Genomic DNA, 24,668 nt, shown 5'->3' with positions numbered 1-24,668 from the left:
GGAAAGTGTGAAGGAGAGGGAGAGAGAGGAATGGAGCGGGGAAAGTGTGTCTGCCTCCATGATGCAGTGATTAGCGCATTTGGTTACCATGCTGGAGGTCCCGGGTTCGATTCCCAGTGGATTTCCGGTGGTCAAAAAACAATTTAGTTTCATTCTATTCCTTTCTAAAACCCTGAAGATATTTTTTATTGCATCAATATTGAATTACTCATGCCTGTGGCGCATATTATTAGATTGACTTTTAAATCATTTTTTAGTAAGTAAATAATGAGATGTGTTATTCAGCATTGAAAACAGGATACGATCCAAATTCGCTTCAAGGCTATATATTGAAAAATTGATAAATCACTTCTCAATTGTTAATATATTTTTATTAATTGCAGGGTGTAACATGGGGAAGAGCCTTCGAAGTAATTGGAGATGCCGCGCTGCCTTATCTTCAAAACCGAGAGTGCCGTCTGGGAGGATACAACGTACGGAAAGCCTATTTCTTCCCTACCGGAACCCACCCTCCGATATCCACCGTAGTGTACATAGCGCTGCCCGGCAATGCCCACTGGCTGGGAGATGCGTCAGTCGAGGCGATAGCGCACCAAGTCGTCACCACCAGTGGACCAGCCGGCCACAATGCGGAATATGTCCTCAGGCTTGCGAGGTTCATGAGGGAACATATCCCCGGGGCGTGGGATGAGCATCTGTTCGCGCTAGAACGCATCATCAGAAGACGCGCGGCCGCTATGAAAATGTGCCTCGTCGCGCTGGGAGCGGAACCAGAACCCGAACTCCAGGCTCATGTGACTCCTCCCAACTTCCAATTCACTACAAGACTTCCGGAAAAGAAACTGCGTTGCTTAAATATGTAGCGAGTGAATTGTATTCTAAACTGCCAAACTAAGTACAGGGGGCTATGAGTGTATAGTTTCATGTTTGATATTTTTGATACAAAGTTGTGATTATAAAATAAAGAACACTGGTCGTATTTGCATATAATGATAGATAAAACCTTTTACAATTGAATCTCAAAATACTGACCAATTTTACTGTAACCGTATCTTACTAATGTATATTTTTTAAATATCATATTTCATTCAAGGATCATTGTATGCATGTTCCTTCTAAATCTAAGCATTGCAGGTCTATTGTTTTATTTAAATCATTTTGTACAAAAGGCTTGCACATCGGCAGGCTTTCTTTAAACTCTAAACAATTTATAATATTACAAGTAGCAGAGATTAAAATATTGATTGATTCATTTCTCTTTCATCCTTCAAATGTTTATAACCCCTTTGTACTTAGTATGGGAAAATAAGGTACTTTACTAGGTAGTTCCCAAAAAAATCTTTGTAAAAACATGGAATTTTAATTTTATCGTACATATTACAATTTATGTGAACATAAGACTTCTCAGACCATAGCTGCGTATGTTTATTGATATCAAGTTTGCTGCACTGATGTCACTTTTTGGTCTAATGTGCTAGGCTTATTGAAGTATGTACAACTATTCACGTTCCAAGATTCTGGTTCCAACCTGAAGTTCCATTTGCAAGAATCATATGAGCCAAAGTCATATTTGCATGAACCTCATAAATTTGAGTCATATTTCGGTGTGTTCTGACTTATTCCAAGTCCTGCTTTCACAATACATAATCAAATGGTATTAAATCTAGTGAACGAGTTGGCTATACTCCTTTGGAAATCAATTACGGTGATTTTTTTGCTCATGTTCATACAATATACATGGCGTTCAGTCCCATCCTATTGAAATGTTTGTGTTTAAAATTATTTCATAAATTTATGTAAAAATTCACCATGCGTGTCTTAGATTTACGTAACTAAGGTATATTTAAACCAAATGTCATGTTTTTATTTAAAGTGGGAACAAAAATATTGTTTATTTTTTGGGGGCTATCTCGTAAAGCACCCAAAACATTGGCTGCTCTGTGATGATATTGAAACTAATGTAAATAAATTTAGGATTAATTCTTTCAGACGCTAAGAGACTGAAACGGAATTTTAAAAAACTACTAGTGTGATACGATGAATGTTGATAATATATTTTTTACTATTTAATACTTCATGCGCAGCTAAGATGCATTTGTTAATAATTTAAGGTACCTGTAGTGTATTAATTATAGTAGCAAAATTATTATTTTTCTTTTTTGCAATTTTGATAGTCATTTTTGAAAAATAATTCATTTCAGTAATACATACTTAATTTACTTGAGCATAATAAAAATGCACACAAATGCAAAAACAATATTCTTCTCTGCAGTTGTTATTATGCCATATTTCATAATTATGACTTTGCTTTTAATTTATTTCAAATTATCTCGGCAAGTAGCATCATATCGATACTCAGTCATGGAACATTCTGTGTCTAACTTAAGATGTAAAAAATCTTTAATAGAACTTTAAAAAAAATCATATCCCTATAAAAGTTTAATTGAATTATTTATTTGTAGTGCAATACCTATAAATCTGCTGGTATTAAACTAGCAACTCTAATAAAATCCCTTAAGACATAATGGTTTAATTTTATTTATTTCTTCTCAAAAATGTTAAATTCATTTAACAGTCTACTTTTTTTTATTATATACTAGCTTCAATAATTTCTTTGATTGATTCAACATTAACTTTGTAGTCAATTTTATCAATTTTTTTATTTAAATTTAAATACCAATTACTATATCACTCACTCCTTTCAACAACGTCATATATAAAAAAACTTGATTTTTCAGGAGTTCGTTTTTAATGTTTAAAAATATAGTAAAATGTATTAAAAATAAATATCAAGCCACTTATTGAAATTTTTACTGTGCAACAGATCTTTTTAGTTAAAACCCGAATATTTTTTCTCTATTTGAAAAATATTTAGTATATTTAACAAAATAATTAAACAATACCTTTTCTTCAAAATGCAAAAACAACACTTTTTGCCCTGTAGCGGGTAACTATTAAGTTAAAAAATATGTCACTTTTGCTGGGATATAGTACATTTTCTGGGCATTCCGAAAACACGCACAACTGAAAATTGTTAGTTTTTTCTATATATGACGTTGTTGAAAAAAGTGAGCGATATGTGTTTCAATGTAGGTGGAATGCATTGAAACACGTGTCATACATATATCATAATAAGTGGCAGGTACTTACCTATCTCCACTTTAATTTAATGCTTTGAATTGCCTGTCAAAATAATCCTTGTAATGCAATATATGTGCTTCACTTTATAAACTAATTCATTATGAAGATATAAAAACATGTATAAGTGATTCATTATCAAATATTGTTTTTCTTAACATGTTATTTATGTATGTATGAATAAAGAGTAAAATAGTTTAAGTGCCTATGTGGGACAATATAATTGTGATGTGTGTGTATTTGAAAAGTATAAAATTAAATTTAGCAATCAAATTGAGTTATTCTAAATACCAAATCTTTATTATTTAATTTATATAATTATAATCATCTATGTATCATATTATTTTTAACACATTTACAGGCACAGAGCCCATAACCTACTATCATACATGTCACATATGCCATACTATGAGAAATAGATTCAACAAGGCGTACCTAGCAAATAACTTTTTTATATTTTAACTTTTAGAATTTTACGGGACACGGAAACGGGTCATTATTAATTGAAAAATTATCAACTCGCAACGCAATCACTCACAAGAATAATCATAGTAAGAATATCATAATAATTGAATTGTAAATATTTATCATGCTCAGTCACACTTGAAATGTAAATCAATGAAATAATACATATTAGGTCTATTCAAACAATGGCACCAAAAGTAAATATGTTTAACACTAAAATGATATCATTTTTGTATGTCAACCCTTGTTTTATCCGTTTATTGTATTCTTGTTTTGTAAATAAATACACAATTTATTCATTTGATTTCACCAAGTGCATATTTTTTATACACAATTCCCTGCAGAAATTGTCACATATATTATTTACACCATTTAAATGAAAAGAAAAATGATTTGACAAAAGTACTTGAAAATCTTTCAACTTAATTACTATGTAGTTGATATATATATATATATATATATATATTTATACATATTCTGGCTACAATCAGAGGCGGCCAGTGACTGAAATTGCCTGCAGCGCATTTCACTTAAAAAATCGTAGCTTATAAAACAGATCTGCTTTAATTTTTTACTATAAAATTTCCTCGTGACAGACTTGTAAAATGCATCCAACTAATCATTTTGGATTGTCTTAGAAACTCGCTCTCTGAAGATATTTCTATAGATGAATCAATTTCGGCAAAATAATCTATGAAACTCACTCATTATCTCCTTTATTTGTACTCTTACAGCTAAATTAACATTCATCTTTATATATTTATGTCTATTCATTTTTAAATAACCATTTACTTTGCTGTATTTCACTTCACTTTTAAAATATAACAATGTAAAATTAAGTAAAACGCCAAACATAGCATTGATAATAATTTTTAAATAGCTACCTAAGTATTGATACTATTTTTGTATACTACATAGCTGTAAAACAATTTTTATGGAGATTTATTTCAACAATTCGATTGTAGATTTTTTATAGCTATTTTTGTATTTGTAAATGTTGTTGCTGGTTTTAAAAATAAATAAAACTATTTAATATTATAAGCTTCATGTGGAATGCTAAAAACACAAGGCGACTATGTTTCAAAACAATGGTTTGTTACACCAAAAGGTGTATAGAGGAATTATTTTAATGCTAAAAAAGAAATATTCACATGTACATCACTTTTGTACACCTTCATAGTGTTATGGTTATCATGTCTGGCCACTGTACCGAGGTTGATTCCCAAGGGGCTTTCCCAGTTTTCCTAAAGTATGTTTAAACATAGGACTAGTTTCCCCTTCTCTTCATAAAAGTAACGATCAAGTTAACATTTTATCTATCTGATGCTGTGCAGCAAAAATAAATGAAAAATACAAACACTAAGTCTGTATTTTTAGGCCCCCGTTAATTCAAAGTCAAAATTATATGTGTTCAGGTTAAAACATTGTCAACGGTTAATCAAAATAATGCAATTGAATATTGTGAAGTGACTTTGGTTTGCGTTAGTTCTGCTTTAGTTCAGTATCAACCAGTAGCATTACAAAGGGCTTTTACATTGAATTTGGAGTTATCTTAAGTCTAGAAATTTTTGAAGTATTGTTTTTTTTTTTTTAAATAAAGAGAAATGTGTGTGTTTTTATTATTTACACAAATATTTCAATTTTATACTATTTCTGTGAGCCTAAGCGGCTCATTATTGAAAATAGGTATCAAATTGTGGTAGAGTGGGTTCGAACCGAGAAACTCTGACTTAAGAATCCGCGACACTAACCACGGCACCACAACCCGTTTCAATTTATATAATATATTGTCCCTTCATTTATCTGCACTATTGGTGCATAGTAGACTGTATCAGAGTGATGGGGTGTTAAAGTATAGTCCCAGCTATCATTAATCACATGTTGTCCCAGGGAATCAAACATAGAATTTCCGTATGGTAACATGTTAATCTACTACCACTATGAAGGTGGACTATTTATTTTAACACATTCAGTGCGTCAAACACAGTTCTCGTCTCCATACAAATATTGTAGCCACGCATTGACGGTTGTCGTGTTGAATAAATTGCAGCTGGTTTCATGTGTTTTGAAAACACAAAAACACTTATTTATGATGTTTAAATAGAAAGTAGAATTTTATTTTGAATGAAGTTATGGGTTTTATGGACATTATTTTTTACGCATTGAAGGTGTTAAACTAGAGAACTAAAAAATATTAAGAAAATCAAATGACAACATCTGTTTAGTTGGTAATAATAGTGATACCAATGAATATTTAATTAAAATTTTGATCTCTTTATGCACAAAAGTATTGTTTTATTATTATTGTCTGAATATATTACGATACTACAAGTATTAAAATTAATAAATATATTTATGACAAAAGTGTTTATTATTTTTATATCCTTTTTAGATTCATCTATCTAAAATGACCTATAAAATGACACACATTACAAATTTGAAAATGCATCTGCAGGTATGTATATGACCCGTTCAGGTTGTTAAGGAAATGAGATATATTGATAAAAATGGACATGCTGTCGCATTTTAAAGAGTGTAGGGGTGTGATCTTATAGGAAATTTTATGTGAAACACCCTTTTGAAGCCCATAAGATTATTTCAAGGATAGAAACTAACATTTCATATGTTCCTCGAAGGTATTGTTTTGTGCTCCGATTTACAGGAAAACCTTTTGATATATTTAGTTATACCTGTTAAATGGACTGACTCTATGCTCAACGACATTGGTTTAGACAATGATCTGTTTCATTCATCCCAAGCAAGGTTATTCTATTCTTTTGATAAAAGTAACTTCTTTGTCTCAATAATGTATGAAGTTATTACTTGAACTAGCCAATGGCAGGTTTTATGCCATACATGTAAATACTCACGACATCCATATTCCTACCTTGATTGAATATTTGTAATGTATGTGTTATTTATCTAAATAAATTGAGTTGAACTTACGATTAGTTCAGTGATGGGATTAAAATTTTTCAAGAACCGGTCGCGCTTTGGGTACTACACCTAGCCCCACCCTCAATAAAAAAATATTTTTACATTTATGCATTTATTTGTTTTTTATTCTGCACATAAACAAAATATTCACATAACAACTGAGAATGTTCCAATTATAATATAATATAGTAGGTACAGATTTAAAAGTCAATTAAAAGTACTGTAACAATGTTGTAGAACATAAATCATAATATATAAACAAGCTCTGTAACAAAGTAGGTATCTACATCCTACATGAAATAACTAAAAAAATAAAAATAACGGTCAGAGTACATAAAAGAAACATAGCTAAAAAATAATTTAAATTGCCTTTTAGTTGTCATCTACATGCTTTGATTTTTCTTTTTTAATCCAAATGTCATCAGCTGTGTGGTTATATTTTCTTAACCAAGTTTGTACTGATGGAACTGGGTCCCAGGTATCTAATGAGAGACCTATCAAATCAATCGTCGTCAAATTAGCTACATTATTAATACTAAGACTTCTTTTATCTCCGATACATGATCTCAATCGGAAAATTGTGTGACAACAAAGGGTTAAGGACCAATTCGGCGAACTCTAAAAATTTTAGGTTAAGAGATTCAGTCGGTTTGCTAGAACCGGTACGAACCCGTTGAATCCCACCATTGGATTAGTTGCAGAAAAATTGAATAACACTAGCATTTTGACATGACAGTGAATTTTTCTTCATTAAATTATCAACCAAATCTTCAAATTTTTGATTTATTCAGCTTCCCACGAAGATCTGAATTGATCAAAATGTTCAAGTCGTTAGAAATAAAGGAAAAGTTATATTTAACAACACTTTTCTCATCCATTATACAGGTTAATAGTTCAAGCCATTAAATATATTTAGGTTTTTATTTTTCAACTTTTTTCTCTATAACGTTACAGTAGATGTTATGAAGTGTTTGCCTCCGCAGTGTAATGGTCAGCAATTGGCCACCATACTGGAGGTCCCGGGTTCGATTCCTAAAGGTAGGGGGTTTAAAATAAATATAAGTGAGTTTTCACTCTGATATTTCTTCAATATTACCCTGGACTGGTACCTGAAGCGCAGGGCTGATAATCTTTCATTCGTGTGCTAAAGATCATGATAACACTGCGTTTATATGATGCAGTGCCCTATGCACCATCGGGTGCGGATGAGGGTTTGAAGAAAATATTAGCTAATGATGTAAATTTGTTTGACATTTATCATATATTTATATTTCTAATTGAAAAATAAGTGCAACTTAGAGTAGCAATTGTTTTTTTTTATTGTATTTGTTTCATGGAATAAGTTTTCACAAAATTTCTAAAATAAAAAAAAGGACGTCGCGTCTGCTAGTTGAATATACCAATTCTACATTCTACCCGCTACAGTAAAGAAGAAAGTAAAATGTATTTCCTGTATAAATCAAATCAAATTTAAAGATTAAAAATTGGTTAAAAACTTTATATATATATATTTTTTTTTTTGATGTTAAAAATATCACATAAAAAAGTTTGAATATTGACAATACACAGGTCAAGTTAACTACTGTGTGCCTTCATGGTTACGTTTACTTCTGTTCAAATGCTACGTCTATAATTATATTTGCATATTCTCTTTTCATGGATCGTTCTTTTTATTGAATTCGTCAAGATCCCATTAAATTTTTACGTGAAAAAAGCATATAACACTTAAGGTATGTTATCATTTTCGTAAAAACCATTTTATTTTACAATTATGTCAATGCAGCAGAATATAAAATTGGTCAAAATGGTAACTCTATTCATAGATAGTTGCGTGAAAATTGTCTCGCTTCCTTTTCCGGCCGCTGCTGTGGTTTCTCCGATATCCGTTGGTATTGGTTTTCGTCGGCGTCCCAAAGCATTCTGCCAATAATGTGCTGTTGTTTCTTTTTGTGAATAATTACTTGTACTGTACAATAGCATTAAGTGTTTAGTTTCAGTCCCTTGCAAGTAATATAAAGAAGTAAGTTTCTTGTTATATATTTCTATTTTTGGGTACTGTTGGTGTTGTCGCCATTTTTGCCGCATGGCGATATTCAAAGTTGATTGATAAGGCGGCGTGCATACGCGTTATTCGTTTGTTAGTTTTTGATAGTTATTTTACGTAGTGCATCTACATCGTACGTGTTTATCCTTTACGCCTGCGGCAGACGTGTTTAAAGTATTCGGCATATTTTACCGGCGTTTTATAGCACATTGCAATTTTTCTAGAATATGGTGGGATCCCGTGTTTACGTCGGCGGCTTACCCTTCGGAGTTAGGGAGAGAGACCTAGAAAAGTTCTTCAAAGGTTTCGGAAGAACAAGAGATATTTTAATCAAGAACGGCTACGGATTTGTGGTGAGTTATGCTTTAATTTTAACCTGTCAATTTTCATGTCTTCTCGAATTATTATGTTTCCATTTTTGGTAATAAGTTGCATAACTGACAGTCTCATTCTCGCTTTTTTTTGTGAGTGAAAAATATTTTTTTTCTGTTTATTTATCTGTGTATTTTTGTATTATATTTGTAATGATGTTTTTCATCTTTCGGGTCTGAACACCTTGATGCCATTATATTTTTCTGAACAAGCCCGAAAAATTTTTTTTTGTAGTTTTTTACGGCGATGGTTTCTGATAAATATTTCTCTTAACAGGAATTTGAAGACTATAGGGATGCAGATGATGCTGTTTACGAATTAAATGGCAAAGAATTACTAGGAGAACGGTAAGCTTAAATACAATTTCAAAATGATAATTTTCTTCAGTTTTGATTTTCATTACCAGTCGTAAAATAAAAATATCTAAAATCTATATTACTTTTTCTTATATTGAATTTGCATTCACAACAATTTTGACAGCATTATGTTAAGATAAGGCTATCAGCTTTTCCATAAAATTATTATGACTAAGGTTATTCTCAAGACCGAATTGATAACATACATGTTTTTATAATAATGGCGCCATCTGATAGATTATAAATCATTTTTAAGTTTTTTTTGGGAGCCAGAAATAAACTCACTCTGAATGAATAATGAAAAATGTAAATAAAAACCGGAAAACATTAATGCGGCAACAATTTCCTTGTCTTGATTATTTATCAGGTCAAAGTACTTTTTTTTCTAGCAGTTTCTCCTTTATTTACTATTGAAATTGTTGATTATTTTCATTAAAAATAAGTTGTTTTGAATTTGTGTATAATTGTTTTTATGAATACCTAAAATTGCTTTTTATTTAATTTTTTTACAAAAAAAGATTCTACACAAAAGTATAATTTTTTTATCATCATTTTTTTATTATGCTAAAATTATATCTTTAAGATGTTATTCTTATTTAACCTGTCTGTTTGTGATTTTTTATTTTTTTATTTCTAAATAAATTTTATTTCATTCAGAATCCAAACTAAATTTGATTTTAAATAGACAATAATTTGTAAATTTTAGTATTGTACCCTAAAAAAAATCCGATTTTGTGTTGCTTTACTATTAGTCACATCAACAGCCAGGTTAAATATGATTTGTACCGTCTGGAACTAAACTGGCCTAAACAACACATTTTTGAAAATTCAGTTGCGCCAAAAAATAGTGTGAAAGTGATACAGATTTATTATGAAAGGTGGGTCTGGCGGAGATTTAACAGCAGTAAATTTCGAATCTATAGCAGCCTAGGACTTCTTCGGTTGATGTAGATATCTTCATTTGGCAAAAAATTGCAAGATATTCTTAATTTTGAACTGCACTGGGAAGTTACAGTAATGCCAATTTATAGGTACTCATAAACAAAGAACTGAAAAAATGCAAAGATTCATATGAGTATATTAATTGTCTTATATAATAGGTTTGTTTTGCCTAGATTTTTTTTCAGACAAGTTACCTCATAGTAAGGAACTGATCTTTTAATGTTTTGCTTGTGATGAAGTATCTAAGTGTCCCCCCCATATTTCCATATACAGCATTACCTCTATAATTTGAACGCCCACTCGTTCCTCCCGCGCTTCTTTAAAACGGAGACTTGTCATTAAATAAATCTTGACCAACTAAATATTTATTTCAAAAAATTTAATAAATACATTTAAAGATTCACAACACATATTTGATAAAAATACTCAACTGATTCTCTGTATTGTAATTTGAACGCTGCACTTGTTTGTAATTTGCACAGAGACAAAACATTTGGCATTCGGGTTATAGAGGTCCTGCCGTATATATTTTTTCATAAAAAAAGTTGAAAAATCTCCTATTTGACCAGTTTATTTCTAGATCGGTAGTATATAAATTTGAAATGATTTTATTTCTGATTTGGACAGTCAACTCCCTGTGAATGAATTTGTGTCGTTTTTATATTTTAATAGAATAAAATAACAGCTTTGTAATTTTTTCCACATGAATTTCATTTGACCGGCAACCGGATTTCGTCGTAACCAACATCATCAGACTGTTGTCTAGCCTCACACCAGTCTGAATATGTCGGCTGCTGGTCAAATAAAATTCATGCGGGAAAAATTACAAAGTTGTTATTTTATTCTATAAAGGTGGGGACTGACCGGAGCATCTTGTTGTAATCTAACATTCACGGCGAGCATCCGACTTCATGGATGGAGCACTCGGAACGAGCAGCAAGCAGCTCGGCTCGCTGTACTGACTATTCAATTGCTCGCATCGTAACGTGTTACCTTACATTTTTTGGGTAATATATCCAAAATTAAACAAGGTTATTGGATTGAATTTTCCTTTTTTTACATCTTCTTGTTCATGTAGAATTCAATCCAATAACCTTGTTTAATTTTGGATATATTACCCAAAAAAATTCAAATGGAATTCTACCTGTCTGACTGTATTCTAACTGTCTGCAGTTACAATAAATGTGTTATGTTACGATGAAATGACTCTGGTCAGTCCCCACCTTAAAATGCAGTTCCACCAAGAAATGTCAGCGCAAAAGTTGAATTTATACTGTAACATGTAATTGCGATCCCCCATGCTCCCCCCCCGCCCCCAGTAGCCAGTACCCAGCAAGTGGGGGAGTTGACTAGTGTGAAATGAATGTGAGGCGTGAGGAGTGGCAGGGAGTGAAGCGTGCTGTGTGTTGGCAGGGTGGTGGTGGAGCCGGCGCGCGGCATCGAGCGGCGCCGCGACCACCGGGACGAGCACCGCGGCGGCCGGCCCTCGCGATACGGAGAGAAGTGAGCCTTTTGAGATACGGGGGCGGGCGAGGCGGGGTTATGGCGGGATTGTGAGGGGGTGTGGTGTTGTTGCAGGGTGTCGGTGGAGAGGGCGCGCGGCACGCCGCGCGGCTCGGATGTGTGGCGCGACAGCGGCCGCTACGGGCCGCCTCCGCCCACCGCCCGCCGCGCCCGCTCCCGGGACAAGTACGGCCTGCCCCTTGACCCCTTCACCCCCCCATCACCCATTCATCCATCCACGCACCCATCCCATCCGGAAGTTGCTTGTACTCGCACGCACTAGCATATATGCATAAGACTGTTCATATTTGTACGAGACAGTAGCTCATCAGCATAACATAGTTGCTCATATCGATGTCGTATTTTGAAAATGAAGGATAACTTGGTTTTCAAATAAATGCATATCAATATATGCATAAGACTGTTCATATTTGTACAAGACAGTAGCTCATATCGGCATAACACAGTCGCTCATATCGATGTCGTATTTTGAAAAAGAAGGATAACTGTTGTTTTTCAAATAAATGCACATCGATGGTGAAAACAACGGCAGTTGAAAAACCGACACTCAAGTCAGAAATGAGTTTTCTTTTCCGCATTAATGCACCCGGTTTTTAGTGATTGTGATGATTTTTAGACTATTGTGAATTTTCTATCAAAATCCTCAATATAGTTTTCCATAATGCAATAAGATACTGAAGTGTTGTCTTAAGGTATGTGCTAAAAATGATATTTTAATCGTTTTTAATTTCTGTCAGCAATAGGAATCTACCTAAACTGATAAACCATAATTACATGTGAAGATAGAATAAAAAATTGCAAAAGTTGATTTTACTTTTTGTGACAAAACTATTGCACAGAGACCCATGGAACAAAATGTTTACTTCTTTTAATTTTGTCCCATATCCTGCAAAAAAAATATGGTCACGCTTTGCAAATTATAAAGTATATTCTCAAGATATTGATATTCATAGCTGCCTACATTTTATTCATCGCCAGTCTAAACAATTGTTTGGGTTTTTTCATTTAACGATAATCATTACATAATTTTTCTTATATTGAAACTATCACATACCACGAAACCGTGTACATTATTCCATTTCTGACTTCACAGATAAGGTTTGTAATATTTAATATATTTAACACATGATGAAACAATTTGTATTCGATTATTTTTATGAAAGTAGGACTTCTTGAAACATTAAAATCATTTAGAAAACTTTTGTACTTGATTAAAAGAAGTATAAACATAAATAAAATGTGTTGACCTCTCGATGGGTATGTTGTTACAAACTTATCTGTAAACTTGTAGTCCCCCCCCCCTTCGCATTTTTAAACAGTAAACAAAAATTGAGAAATGTTTTCTAATTAATATGTAATTTTAAACATTTCACAAGATAAGATTGATTAAATGTGACTAAATAATAGATAATAATAACTAATAACTTACTTTTTCGATTCCCCGATTGGGATGTTTTTCCACTCATTTTTCTTGGTTTATATTTCTTTCCATTTCCAGTTTTTGATGTCAAATATATTAGAAGCTAGAAATATGCTATGTGCAACCAAATTTTGGCCGGTTGGGGTGATTCGATTTAAATTATATAATCAAAAAACAAATTAAGTCCGGAGAAGTCGTTATATGATTGCTCTTGTCTAATTTGAACCCTTTGCACTTCAAAAGTATTTTGGTATGTGCATACTGCCAACTATAATTCCGAAACTTTTCACCATTTAATTGTGTAAAACCAATATACTAAAAATGTTGGGTTTTAACACTGTTTTCTTGGCACTATAGCGGCGGCACTCAAGTAGTAATTCAAACCATGTATGCCGCCTATTTGGAAGCAGTCTATGGGCCAGCCATAATTTTTGCCAGAACAGGAATTTTACTAAAAAAAATAATTTTCAAATTATAACAGACGATTCAAACTGCTCAAAGAAGTCAGTAGTATAATTTTTTTTAAATAAATTTTTCAGTTCTTGAATTTAAGTGTGAACGCAATATCACGTGTCGTCCATATTACTTTGGGACTAATTTTATTTGGACTATAAGATTTGTACAAACTCTCTGAGAGGTCAATTTGCCATAGGCAGATATGTAATAATAAAAAAGTAGGTTTAAAAAATAAGTTCGCTACGTATCATGAGCTATGAGTGGAAAATTACTCAATAATTTTGAGTTTGTTAGAGAGATAGCTGTTTTCCACTTTGATGATAATAAGAAATGAGAAATAGGAGAATAATAAAAACAAAGCCAGTCTAAAATAGAAAAAAATTGCATATGGCAAATTTCTTTAGGACAATTTTTACTTTAACACTGCATTTTGTTTAGCGACTCTTTATTTGTATATATTGATTAAATTCCTCTCACAATAATCCAATGTTCATTCTGTTACAAAAACCCTTAATTAATATTAGGGAGTTTGCAGTTAGTACATTTCAGATGAGTATTTGACAATTATGTATATATAGTTAAAACTTCAAGAGATTTGTATAAAATATTAATATAAAAACCTCGGATAATTCCTTCTCTGCTTTTAAAAGGAGGCCGGTGCAGAAGGTAAAAATACCCATCCCGCCTTTAAGCATCAATTGACTGAACGAGTAGAAATACCTTTCCCATCTGAAGTGGGCTGTGGTCACGTGGTTAGTGTCGCAGACTCTTAAGGTTCGAACCCCTCTACTGCTATCTGATACCTATTTCTAATAATGAGCCGCTTAGGCTCACAGAAATAGTATGAAATTGAAATATTTGTGAAAATAATAAAAAACACAAAATTTCTCTTTAATTTAAAAAAAAAAGTGTCCAAACTTTAAGTCACTCTTTGGTAATTGATATTTTCAGACAAACCGTTGCCTAAATTAGATTATATTTACATCACATTTAAATACATATTTTTTGGTTTATTAATCAGTCATGTTGCAAATAAAGAGTTCTATACAATCCATGTTTTGTGATTATGAAAAAAAAAGTACACTAGATATCAGTTATTACATTTAGAGTTCATTTGAATTTATCCTCCAGCGGAGCTAGTTTTTGTATACATAAATAAAAATTTGAATTTTTGAAAAATAACAATCATTATTTTTTGTAATAATTCTTATCTACTGTACTTAAATTACTTGTCGGAATGTTGTATGGTAAATGTTTCATCAATTAAAGAACTTTTTGGGAAAACGCTAGTTTTTCTTACCGCTAGATGAAAGAAGAACATATGTACATTCCGAGAAGTGACCTGATATATGTGTCTTTATAACTATGTATTGAAATGTACGAACCAACTAATTAATAGAGTGTGTGTTACTGTGACTCAGTGTGACACCTTACAACTCTGACCGCAGGTACGGGCCACCGACACGGACTGAGTTCCGTCTCATAGTAGAGAACCTCTCCAGTCGTATTAGCTGGCAGGTACGTGCTGCATCTCCCTTTGCCGTAATCATTCTGAACCCCATGTTGTTGTGTCTTTACTATGCAACGGGAAGAGGAGCGGAGCGCGGACCCTAGAAGCCCCTGCGGAAACTGTTATTCAACCTACCAGATGACTTACCACACTAAATTCCAACCAATTGTAACGGCCACTGTCCATTCTAACTCTGATACCTATATTTGGAAACAATCATTTAGTCTGTAAATCAATCACAGATTTTTCTATTTCCTCTGTATTTTGTTGAAAAATGAGGAATGCAATCTCATTTTCGATAGTTGCAAACCGCCAATTAAATGCATATTATCTTTTGAGTTTAAATCATTTTTAGGTGTGGAGCAATGATTGCAAAAGTAAGACTTTCGGTTTCCTGACCTCTCTGTGGGTGACGTGATGTGGTCTCGAACCCCGACCCCCCGACCTAACGAACCTCTACCACGCGATATGCGCGCAAGTGGGCTCCCCCTGGGTGGGGAGAATAGGAATGCGCAAGAGCCGAGACGCGCTCGCCACGCCGTCCAGCCGTGTCCGGGAGAATGCCAATGCTCAGAGAATGACGCGGGAACGGGAAGCGATCAGTCTGACGCGAGGATGCTTAAGGATCGCGACGCCACCCCCAGCTGCACAACCTATACTTAGACTGAAATCATTATCATGCATGCTTGATGACAAAATGTATTGTAATTATTTAAGTAACCTAACTTGCGAGAAGTACTTGTGTTTTGTGCTAGAACTGATTGAATAGAGGCATATTGCGTGTGGTCACTGGCTGGTCACGGCGGGTCTGGTAGCTCCTCCGCGCTGATGTGGGCACAACCGGGTCAGGGCTCCCCATCGAACACTAGTAATCATTTTGTTTATTGTGTCACTATTTCAATTATTTAATAATACTACATATTTGCATTCACTACATCTGTAGGCCTATGTCCAAATGTCGATGTCGCCGATGGCAGTTTCAACTCTTTATTATGGGTCTAATTGTCTATCTGTATATCTCTGTTGTTTAAACGAGCGGGATTACATTTTAATTTGATTTATATTTCATTTTGTTGCATTTATTTTTGTCGTGTAAAATTAAAGATTGCGTTTGCTTTGTTATATTTATAACAAACTAAGAGTCTTATTTATAACATGGAAATATACAGATTTACATTACTATTCAGAAGTATCGGAAATATGACAAGGCAAAGGACACCGAGATTCCGAAGAACAAAAAGCTTTATGACAATTGGAAGTGGATTTCTGGGATGTGGACTCGTTCATTGCAGCCTCATTCACTCGCTTACCCGCTCACAAAACAAATCATGGAGAAGTTTGATTCGATGCAGCGGACTGTTCTGAGGAATGACCAAACCAACCGAGATAGGAAGGCACCAATGGGACGGACACACGCTTCATGGATGGCAAATATCCTGGAATTGGGATTTTGGACAAAAATTGGAAAGTGGAAAACAGCGCAATGAAACTGACCAATAAATAGTATGGAGGGCCACCTGGAAATGGAATACCCACTAGTGGACGAGGAATCGGAACTGGATCACTTTGTATTCGTACCACACCGTTGGGCGCAGGATGTTGGAACGCGTGCGATGCTTGTAAAATACTGTCTGGACCTTGTCATTATACTCAATAGTAGAGAGTTGACCCCGTTGCGGTATCTTCCTTTGGGCACATTAGACTGAAAAGTGTAAATACGATGTACAGATTAACATAGTGTCACATCTGATTTTGTCTGCTTGTTAGATGGAGTGCTTTTGGAATTCACGGAAAATTATAGGATAAACCAAACTCAGTATTTTACCGTTACATGACTGCAGGATCTTCATGTTTTTGTAAATATGAAGTTCTAGATTGAATTGTAATTTGTTTTTTTAAAATTACAAGTTCTTGAAATGTCTGCATCATGTACTTTTACCAACTCTCCAATGAGGCCAAGTTGTATGTCGTGGATTTCGAGACGTATAATCGGATTATAAGCTTAGCGCCTTTGCTGGTGTGTCTGTATCTGAGTACAAAAAAAATATGTTGTAAAAATGTTATTAAATACAAAATACTTTGCTGTCAAATATTACTTTAGCTAGGACAGTGTCCTGTTGTTCTTGGAATCCGCTCGTGGGAGGTGGAAAAATTATTTTTCTTCAACCCTTATCCACACCCAATGGTGCATAGGGCACTGAGCACATAAACGCAGTGTTATTTTGATCGTTAACTCATGAAGGAAAGGTGATTAGCCCTTCGCTTCAGGTACCAGCCCAGAGTAATATTGAATAAATATTAGAGTGAAAAAATCGCTTATATTTATTTGACCCCCCCTGGGAATCGAACCCGAGACTTCCAGAACGGTAGCCGAGCGTGTTGACTATACACTACGGAGGCGGACTATAATTCTAAGTTTCCCTGAAAAGGAACTCAATAAATATTGTTGAGTTTTCAGTCTGCTATTGTACCAAGTAATTCCGTGGATTCCAGAAGCACATTTAGTAGAACGGTCGGTGTATCCAGCACGTGACTAATGATGATCTGTTTACAGGACCTGAAGGACTTCATGCGTCAGGCCGGTGAGGTGACCTATGCCGATGCTCACAAGCAGAGGAAAAACGAAGGGTATGCTAATCAGAATGCTGTATGTTCTGTATCATTTTCATGAACGCATTGTGATGACATTATTATTTCATCTTTCGGGTCTGAAGACCTTGATGATAACTATCACGCTGAATATGCAAATAAGAATTAGTGAGTACTTGTAACATTTGAGGAGGAAACATTAACAATTAAATATTCTCTACCTTGTAACAGATTTTTTTAAAGAAAATGAAAATGTTGAAATTCCATATCTGTTTATATTTCCAAAACTAACGGTGCGAATCATATTTTTTCCTCCCCTTTATAATGGGGCTAATATTACAGCCGAGATGTAAAAATAATAATTGTTAGTTATGAAAAAATATTTAAAAAGAATTATGTAGTGTAATGTTTAGTGTAAATATGTAGTGATTAGGATGTTTACCTATCATGCCGAGCTTCTGGGTTTGATTCCCGGTGAGTTTTTTCAAACTGAAACTTAATTTGTTACATTGGATTGAACACCTGTAGACAGGACTTTGCATTTCATAACTGAAGATCAAGTTAAAACTGCATCGGCTAATGTAGTGCCGTATGCACCTTTTGGGAAATATAAATGTCATTATTTAATGATGCATTTTCTGAAGCTGTGTAATTGTAATTGTGTCGGGTTGTGGTCCTGTGGTTAGTGTCGCAGACTTTTTAGTCAGAGTTTCTCGGCTCGAACCCACTCTACCGCAATTTGATACCTATTTCTAATAATGACCCACTTAGGCTCGCAGGAATATAGTGTCGCGGTTCCTGCACACTCTTCACGTGCTGTTTATACGCGAATTTGTTTCCTATATTCACAAAATACCTCCGATGTACATGATAAATTCTGATTTATAGATTATTAACATTATGTTTAAATCAATGCGTAAATATGTTATGGAAAAATACCTTAAAGTCTTTGCCTTGTATTTATTATATTTATAGAGATATTGATGGTTATTAGAAGCAATGTGTACAAGTTACACAACACCGGGAGGGGAGGGTTGAATAAAATAAATATAAATTCTCATTTTTAATTTAGTAATGGGTGATCCGAATATTTCCATGTTAATTTAAGTTCGTTGATTGGCAATTGGGTCTTGTGGTGGGCAATTTGAGTATAGTGCAGGGGTACGTCTTCCAGTGTGGTGGAGTTTGCGACGCACGCGGACATGCGCAACGCCCTGGAGAAGCTGGACAACACGGAGCTGAACGGGAGGCGGATCCGCCTGACGGAGGACCGTCGCGGCAGCGGCGGCGGACGCGGCCGGCGCTCTCGCTCGCGCTCCTCCAGCTCGCGGTCGCGCTCCCGCTCCCGCAGGCGCTCCCGATCCCGCTCCCGCTCCAGGTTACTAAAATACTCCACTCATATTAAAGTTTTTAAGTTAGCCTGAACTTACACAAAATCTGCTTAATGTTTGGTGTTCATTTTTTATTTATAGATTTGGCGTTTAGTTTGTAGAACTCCATTTTAAGTTAGTTATTTAATGTTTAATCAAACACAGATTTTTTGAGTACTAAGTTGTATTTTATTGTTTAACAAAAAAAAAACAGATTGCGTATAAATATTGTGACAATTGTTTCGCCTACTATGGCATTTTCAAACGAATGTCTGTTTCGTTCATTTAAAAATAAAAATCCAAACCATTTTGCCACTCACGTTTGGCTCTTTTGGTTCAGAGGTTGGCGATCCCGGAACTATCAGATTGATCAAAATTTAAACAAAATGAACAGCAAACAAGTTTTAGAACAAAAATATCAACGAAACCTTTTCAGTAATAGTAATTTTTATAACTTGGTTCAGGCCATTGAAAATTCTCTTTGTGTATGATATATTTTATTTTAAGCTCTGTTGACAAGATTTCCAAAAAATGTGTTTTTTAATCTATTTGCATAAATAATATAATATGTACACAGATAAAGAAAAATAACTTGGTCATACATGTCATATTTCCTGTCTTTTGTTTTATAAGACAATATGGTTGGATTAAAATTATTTTTAATATATTTGGTAATATTTAGTTGACTACAATGGTAATATTTCTAACTATCACTGGTAATATTTAGTTGACTACAATGTTGAGGAAGTATCCACAGCAGAATGCCAGCTGACATCACCTTAACAGAGCTTATTATAATATAATTTAAAAAAAAAAAAGCCTTTGACACACTAAGGATGGGAAAAGTATTTCTACCCGTTTGGTCGATTGATGCTTATGGACAGGAAGGGCATTTTTACTTCCTGCATCAGCCTCATTTCGAAGTCAGAAACGACAGAATTATTTAATGTTTTAATATGAATATTATATACCAATCTCTTTGTTAAGGTCTTAACTTTATGTACACAATTATCGAATTCTGTCGCCAGCGTTCCGCAGGCGTTCAGCACCCTTCCTTAGTGTGTTAAAATCCTTTTTATTATTAAACATATCTCTTTCCATGATGACATTGATTTCATCTTTCGGGGCTGAATACCCTGCTGACAACTATCTACTGATGTCATTAATCTGAGAGACACTTGAATTCTTCCTTTGTCCATAATAATAAAACAAACCTAAACATTTATATTTAGGTCCCGCAGTCGCCGATCCAGCCGATCTCGTTCCCGCTCTAACTCCAAGAGCCGTGCCAAGAAGGAAAGCAAGTCCCCCGTCGCCAAGTCTAGGTCCCGATCCAAGTGAGTCACTATCACTATACTTGTTATAAATGTTATTTCTTGTGGGAAATGCGTATTTATCTTTGACGCATTTAAAAAAAAAACTGCCTTATCAGTATTTTTACCGTAAAAGTCCGTTAAATTAAAAATCAAGGAACCGAATTCTGAAAAAATTTACAAATTCAAATTGTCACGGTTCTTTACAATAGCCGACAATATGGCAGATATATTTCTTTCTGTTATTTTTGGCGTATTTATACAAAAAAAAAACATGTGTAAATATGTAGATCTAATAATTTGATAAGTTGATAATCCAAAATGACTTGGAAACCATGTATAAAAAACATGTATAATATAAATGTCAAAATTAAAACATAAAATTTGATTGTGTATCAATATTCAAATTCTTTCAGAGAATTTTTGTCGTTTTATAATAAGCTTAGAAGTAACAGTATGCGAAAAAATGTAAGCTTTTATTTTAAAACTTGTTTCCTGATTTCATCCTTCATATATCAGCGGTCAAATAGTAAGCACAAGGATGTAATATGAATACATGGTACAACATTGATTTCTCCCTCGCACTAATGATTATTATTAGCATTTTTACAAAAGCCTAAGATTATAAATGTCTTACTCCACCAATAGGGTTTACATTTTTTTTGTATATTGGGAGTACTTGCAGTTAACACGACTAAAGGCATTTATTTTCACACATTTTTAAAAATATTATTTTGAATGCTAAATGACAAATTATCCTTGTTCTAAATAACGGACTTTTACTGTATTACATTAGTTCTGCCTTTTTCTTATTATTTATTTATCATTTTCGGGTAATTTAAATACTTCTTTAGAATGTATCATATACGCTTTATTGTAGTGTAAAAAAATTGCAATAAGAATTATTTAAAAAATAAAATAGATTAGAGTAAATCATGTAGAGAAAAAATTCTTATCCTTACTCTTTCTGTATTTCCCATTTAATGAAACCAACTTTTTAAAATCATGGAATATGAAGTCTTTTGGAGATTATTTATTGAATCTAATCATGCGTATTTAAACTTTTGGATTTTGTTTGATGTTAAGTTTTTGTCCTGTTCAGTCAAGAAGTTTAGGGTTCAATTCCCAATTGTGACAGTGTGATAATGAAAATGAGTATTGTTTAGCGGTACCTCAGATTTCAAACGTCTGCGGTAGATTGACTACAAACAAAAATCTTGATAAAAAAATTCATAACTGGACAGAATTCTGTATTACAAACTCAAAATTATGTTTGTAAACTGAGACATCCACTCTATTGGAATATAGATCACAAGATTGGTCACAATAACTCCTCATGTACCTTATATGTTAATTTTAAAAAAATAAAAAATTCAATACATACTAACAATTTGCACAAAATGATGACTTCTTATTTTCATCTTTCGGGTCTGAACACCTTGATGATACTAACTATTCTGACGGTGCATTTTGATACAGATACATTTACAATGCCGTAATACCTCATACTGAAAGCGCAAACACATTTCTTAAAATTATTTCTGTAAAGAATTATCACTTTATTAGGTTAAAAATTTATGTCTACGGTCTACCATATAATTTTTTTTTCAATAAAATATAACTTTTTTTTAAAATTGATAAAATATAATCTACAAAGAACATGCTATAACTGCTTTAGCAGTCCAATTCATGTCTCATTTAGAAAATGACAGCTATAGCCACCAGCCATACAATACTCCGTATGGAAAAAAGTGTTTTAATCTATGAATTGATGTAAAACTAGCAATTATATGGTGGAAAAGATATTAGAATATATTGTGCATCTATCTAAAATATAAATAACTCCGACAAAAATGTCTCAGTAAGATTTTATTATTAAAATGCGTTTATATAAGGGACTCCTACAGGGAAAAAACATTGAAAATATTTTCTACACAAATCTTGTCAATTTAAGGCAAATTGAATTAACTTTCATAACCCAGAGTTTGAGGAAAAATAATTTATCCTCTGATTTGCACACTAAACAAATGGATGTTCCCAATTTCGGAGTAAAAGAAATAAAGTTGCTATGTTGATGTTGTCTTTCCGCCGATGGTAATATTCCATTATGCGAGGTATTACTGTAGTCTTGTTACAAACTAGTAGTTTGTACGGAGTGTGTAGTGGCCGTTGCATGTAGCATGACTTCTGTATTCTGTCTGCAGGCAACGATCCGCCTCTCCCGCCTCCCGATCTCGCTCCAAGTCTGCCAACAGCAGGGCATCCCCTCGACACTCCAGGTAAGTCTAGTACCCACGCCTAATGTATCATTCGCCGCTTTGCTTTTACCAACCCGTAGGCAAATATTTTCTAGTATGTACCATCGACTTTAAGCCGTTGTTAAGTTTTGTCACTGTCCGTATTTTTAGTAGCATGAGAATTGTTATTTGAACAAATTTCTTTGTAATCCATTTTATGACGAGCCTATTTTTATAAAATTTTTGTAATTACTTTTGCACAATGATGACTTCTTTATTTTCATCTTTCGGGTCTGAAAACCATGATGACAAAAATACTCTGAATGTGCAAACTTGCGTTTTTTCACCTGACTATTATTCTAGTGTTTTAAATGAAATTCACCAAGCACCAAATTGAATGCACATGTGGGATATTTTCATTTATTACCAAATTAGGAATCAAACATGGGACCTTGCACATTGTAGCCACAAATGTGCTAACTATATTGCATACTTATCACTTTAACATTATTTCACCATTGCAAATTATTCCCGTGAACGCATATCGCTCACTCCTTTCAAGAACGTCATAAATCAAAAAACTTGATTTTTCAGGAGAACGTTTTTAAAGTTTAAAAATATAATACAATGTATTAAAAATAAATATCAAGGCACTCATTGAACTTTTTACTGTGCAACAGATCTTTTTAGGTAAAACCTGAAGGTTTTTTCTCCATTTAAAAAATATTTTGTATATTTAAAAAAATTAATAAACAATACATTTTCCTCAAAATTCAAAAACAACAGTTTCTGCCGTGAAGCGGGTAAATATTAATTTAAAAATATGCCGCTTTTGCTGGGATATAGTACATTTTCTGAGCATTTCGAAAACATGCACAGCTGAAAATTTACGATTTTTGATTTATGACGTTCTTGAAAGGAGTGAGCGATATGTTGAACTCATATCGCATCAGAAATTGGAATGACTCGATTTGGGAAGGTTATGATAACAGTGCAGAGGCTATGAATGCACAATACTTTTTGTTATTACATTATTTTTTTGGAAGTTCTTTACTCCTTTCCCAGATGAGTTTGTGTTCTTTTACTGAACAAGAAGATTGACTCGTGATTTATTTTCAGGGAGAGATCTCGCTCCGCCAGCAAGGACAAAAAGAAGTCCGAATCCAGGTCTCCTTCCCCCAACGAGAAGAGAGAGGCCAACGGTTCTGACCACAACGAAAGCATCGAGGATTAGGGTGTCGGTCGCTAATCGTATAATCATTAAAATTTCACAAAAAATCATTGAGATTTGTAATTTTTTTTATATGAAACTTACCTCTGCATCTGTAATCACTGACTGCGTAACGTAACATTTCTCCATTTGATTTCACTCCGTTCACGCTACAATAAATGGTTATCAATTTGTGTTTGCATATATTATGACAAATTAAAAATTACAAGTTGGACAGTCACCCGATATTAGAAGCCCCTATGCTAAGTGCCTGTGGGACATTATGTTACTAACACCATTAACTTGAAACTGATACTGGTGTGTTGCTAGAATTAGTACGTTAGTTTAAGTAGAAATATAACGTTTAAGTTTTGAGTAAAATTGCTAGTAATTTTATCCTAAGGAATAACAGCGTTAACCATTGCTACATTCCTTAATACGTAAAGAGAATGGTACACTTTGTGTGAAGTTGCGCACGGATAATACTTTGACCGTGACATTTTACTCATTGTAATATAAGTCATTTCTAGAATTAGTTTATATTTTCCTAATTAAGAATTTTAATTTAGTCTGTCATTTTGCTTTGGATATTTAGGTGTTGAGTAATTTTTTATTTGACATTGTTCTCATTGTACCTCATCAATACATGATGTATGTATTTTTAAAGCTCCAACTCTGTCACCACTACTTGCAATGTAAGAAGTCATTTTATTTTTAATAAAAACTATATTAAGATTTCTCCGTTCTTCATTCCTTCCTTCCTTCTTTCCCACTGATATAGTCAT

General features: G+C 33.6%; 2 protein-coding genes across 23 annotated transcripts in view; both read left to right on the top strand.

Moving 5' to 3' along the window:
* The window catches only part of LOC148308194 (glutathione-specific gamma-glutamylcyclotransferase 1), a 40,359-nt gene extending 36,447 nt beyond the window's left edge, over positions 1-3,912 (top strand). Inside the window, exon 3 of the mRNA XM_088262127.1 lies at positions 384-3,912. Within this exon, the coding sequence (XP_088118253.1) occupies positions 384-863 (480 nt within the window). The 3' untranslated portion in view covers positions 864-3,912. The remainder of the gene's footprint in view (positions 1-383) is intronic.
* A 4,489-nt stretch (positions 3,913-8,401) lies between these two features.
* Positions 8,402-24,618, top strand: B52 (serine and arginine rich splicing factor B52). 22 transcript variants are annotated; one of them, XM_088262106.1, is made up of 11 exons: positions 8,402-8,560; positions 8,809-8,937; positions 9,233-9,303; positions 11,668-11,757; positions 11,833-11,943; positions 15,076-15,172; positions 17,719-17,792; positions 18,928-19,131; positions 20,365-20,460; positions 22,641-22,715; positions 23,793-24,618. In XM_088262106.1, exons 2-11 carry the CDS (start codon positions 8,812-8,814, stop codon positions 23,905-23,907), a joined length of 1,059 nt encoding a protein of 352 aa, XP_088118232.1. In that variant the 5' UTR covers positions 8,402-8,560; positions 8,809-8,811; the 3' UTR covers positions 23,908-24,618. The 22 variants fall into 22 exon arrangements, with proteins under 22 accessions (XP_088118232.1, XP_088118231.1, XP_088118230.1 ...); XM_088262105.1 differs by having other exon boundaries at positions 20,356-20,460; XM_088262104.1 differs by having other exon boundaries at positions 18,913-19,131.
* Positions 24,619-24,668: the final 50 nt, after the last annotated feature.

This window comes from Brachycentrus maculatus, unplaced genomic scaffold, assembly GCF_059751285.1.
Source record: "Brachycentrus maculatus isolate JH-2025_06_01 unplaced genomic scaffold, ASM5975128v1 h1tg000173l, whole genome shotgun sequence".
In the NCBI taxonomy this organism is placed as follows: Eukaryota; Metazoa; Arthropoda; class Insecta; order Trichoptera; family Brachycentridae; genus Brachycentrus; species Brachycentrus maculatus.
The sequence above is the reverse complement of the archived record's forward strand: the minus strand, read 5'-3'. Positions and strand labels throughout refer to the sequence as shown.

What these genes read in the sequence shown, in the direction of transcription:
- B52 (XM_088262103.1), top strand. Translation starts at nt 8,812, where the DNA reads ATGGTGGGATCCCGTGTTTACGTCGGCGGCTTACCCTTCGGAGTTAGG. An exon ending in CCAGTCGTATTAGCTGGCAG is followed by an intron (nt 15,173 to 17,718) that starts GTACGTGCTGCA and finishes ATCTGTTTACAG; the next exon opens with GACCTGAAGGACTTCATGCG. An exon ending in GCATCCCCTCGACACTCCAG is followed by an intron (nt 22,716 to 23,792) that starts GTAAGTCTAGTA and finishes ATTTATTTTCAG; the next exon opens with GGAGAGATCTCGCTCCGCCA.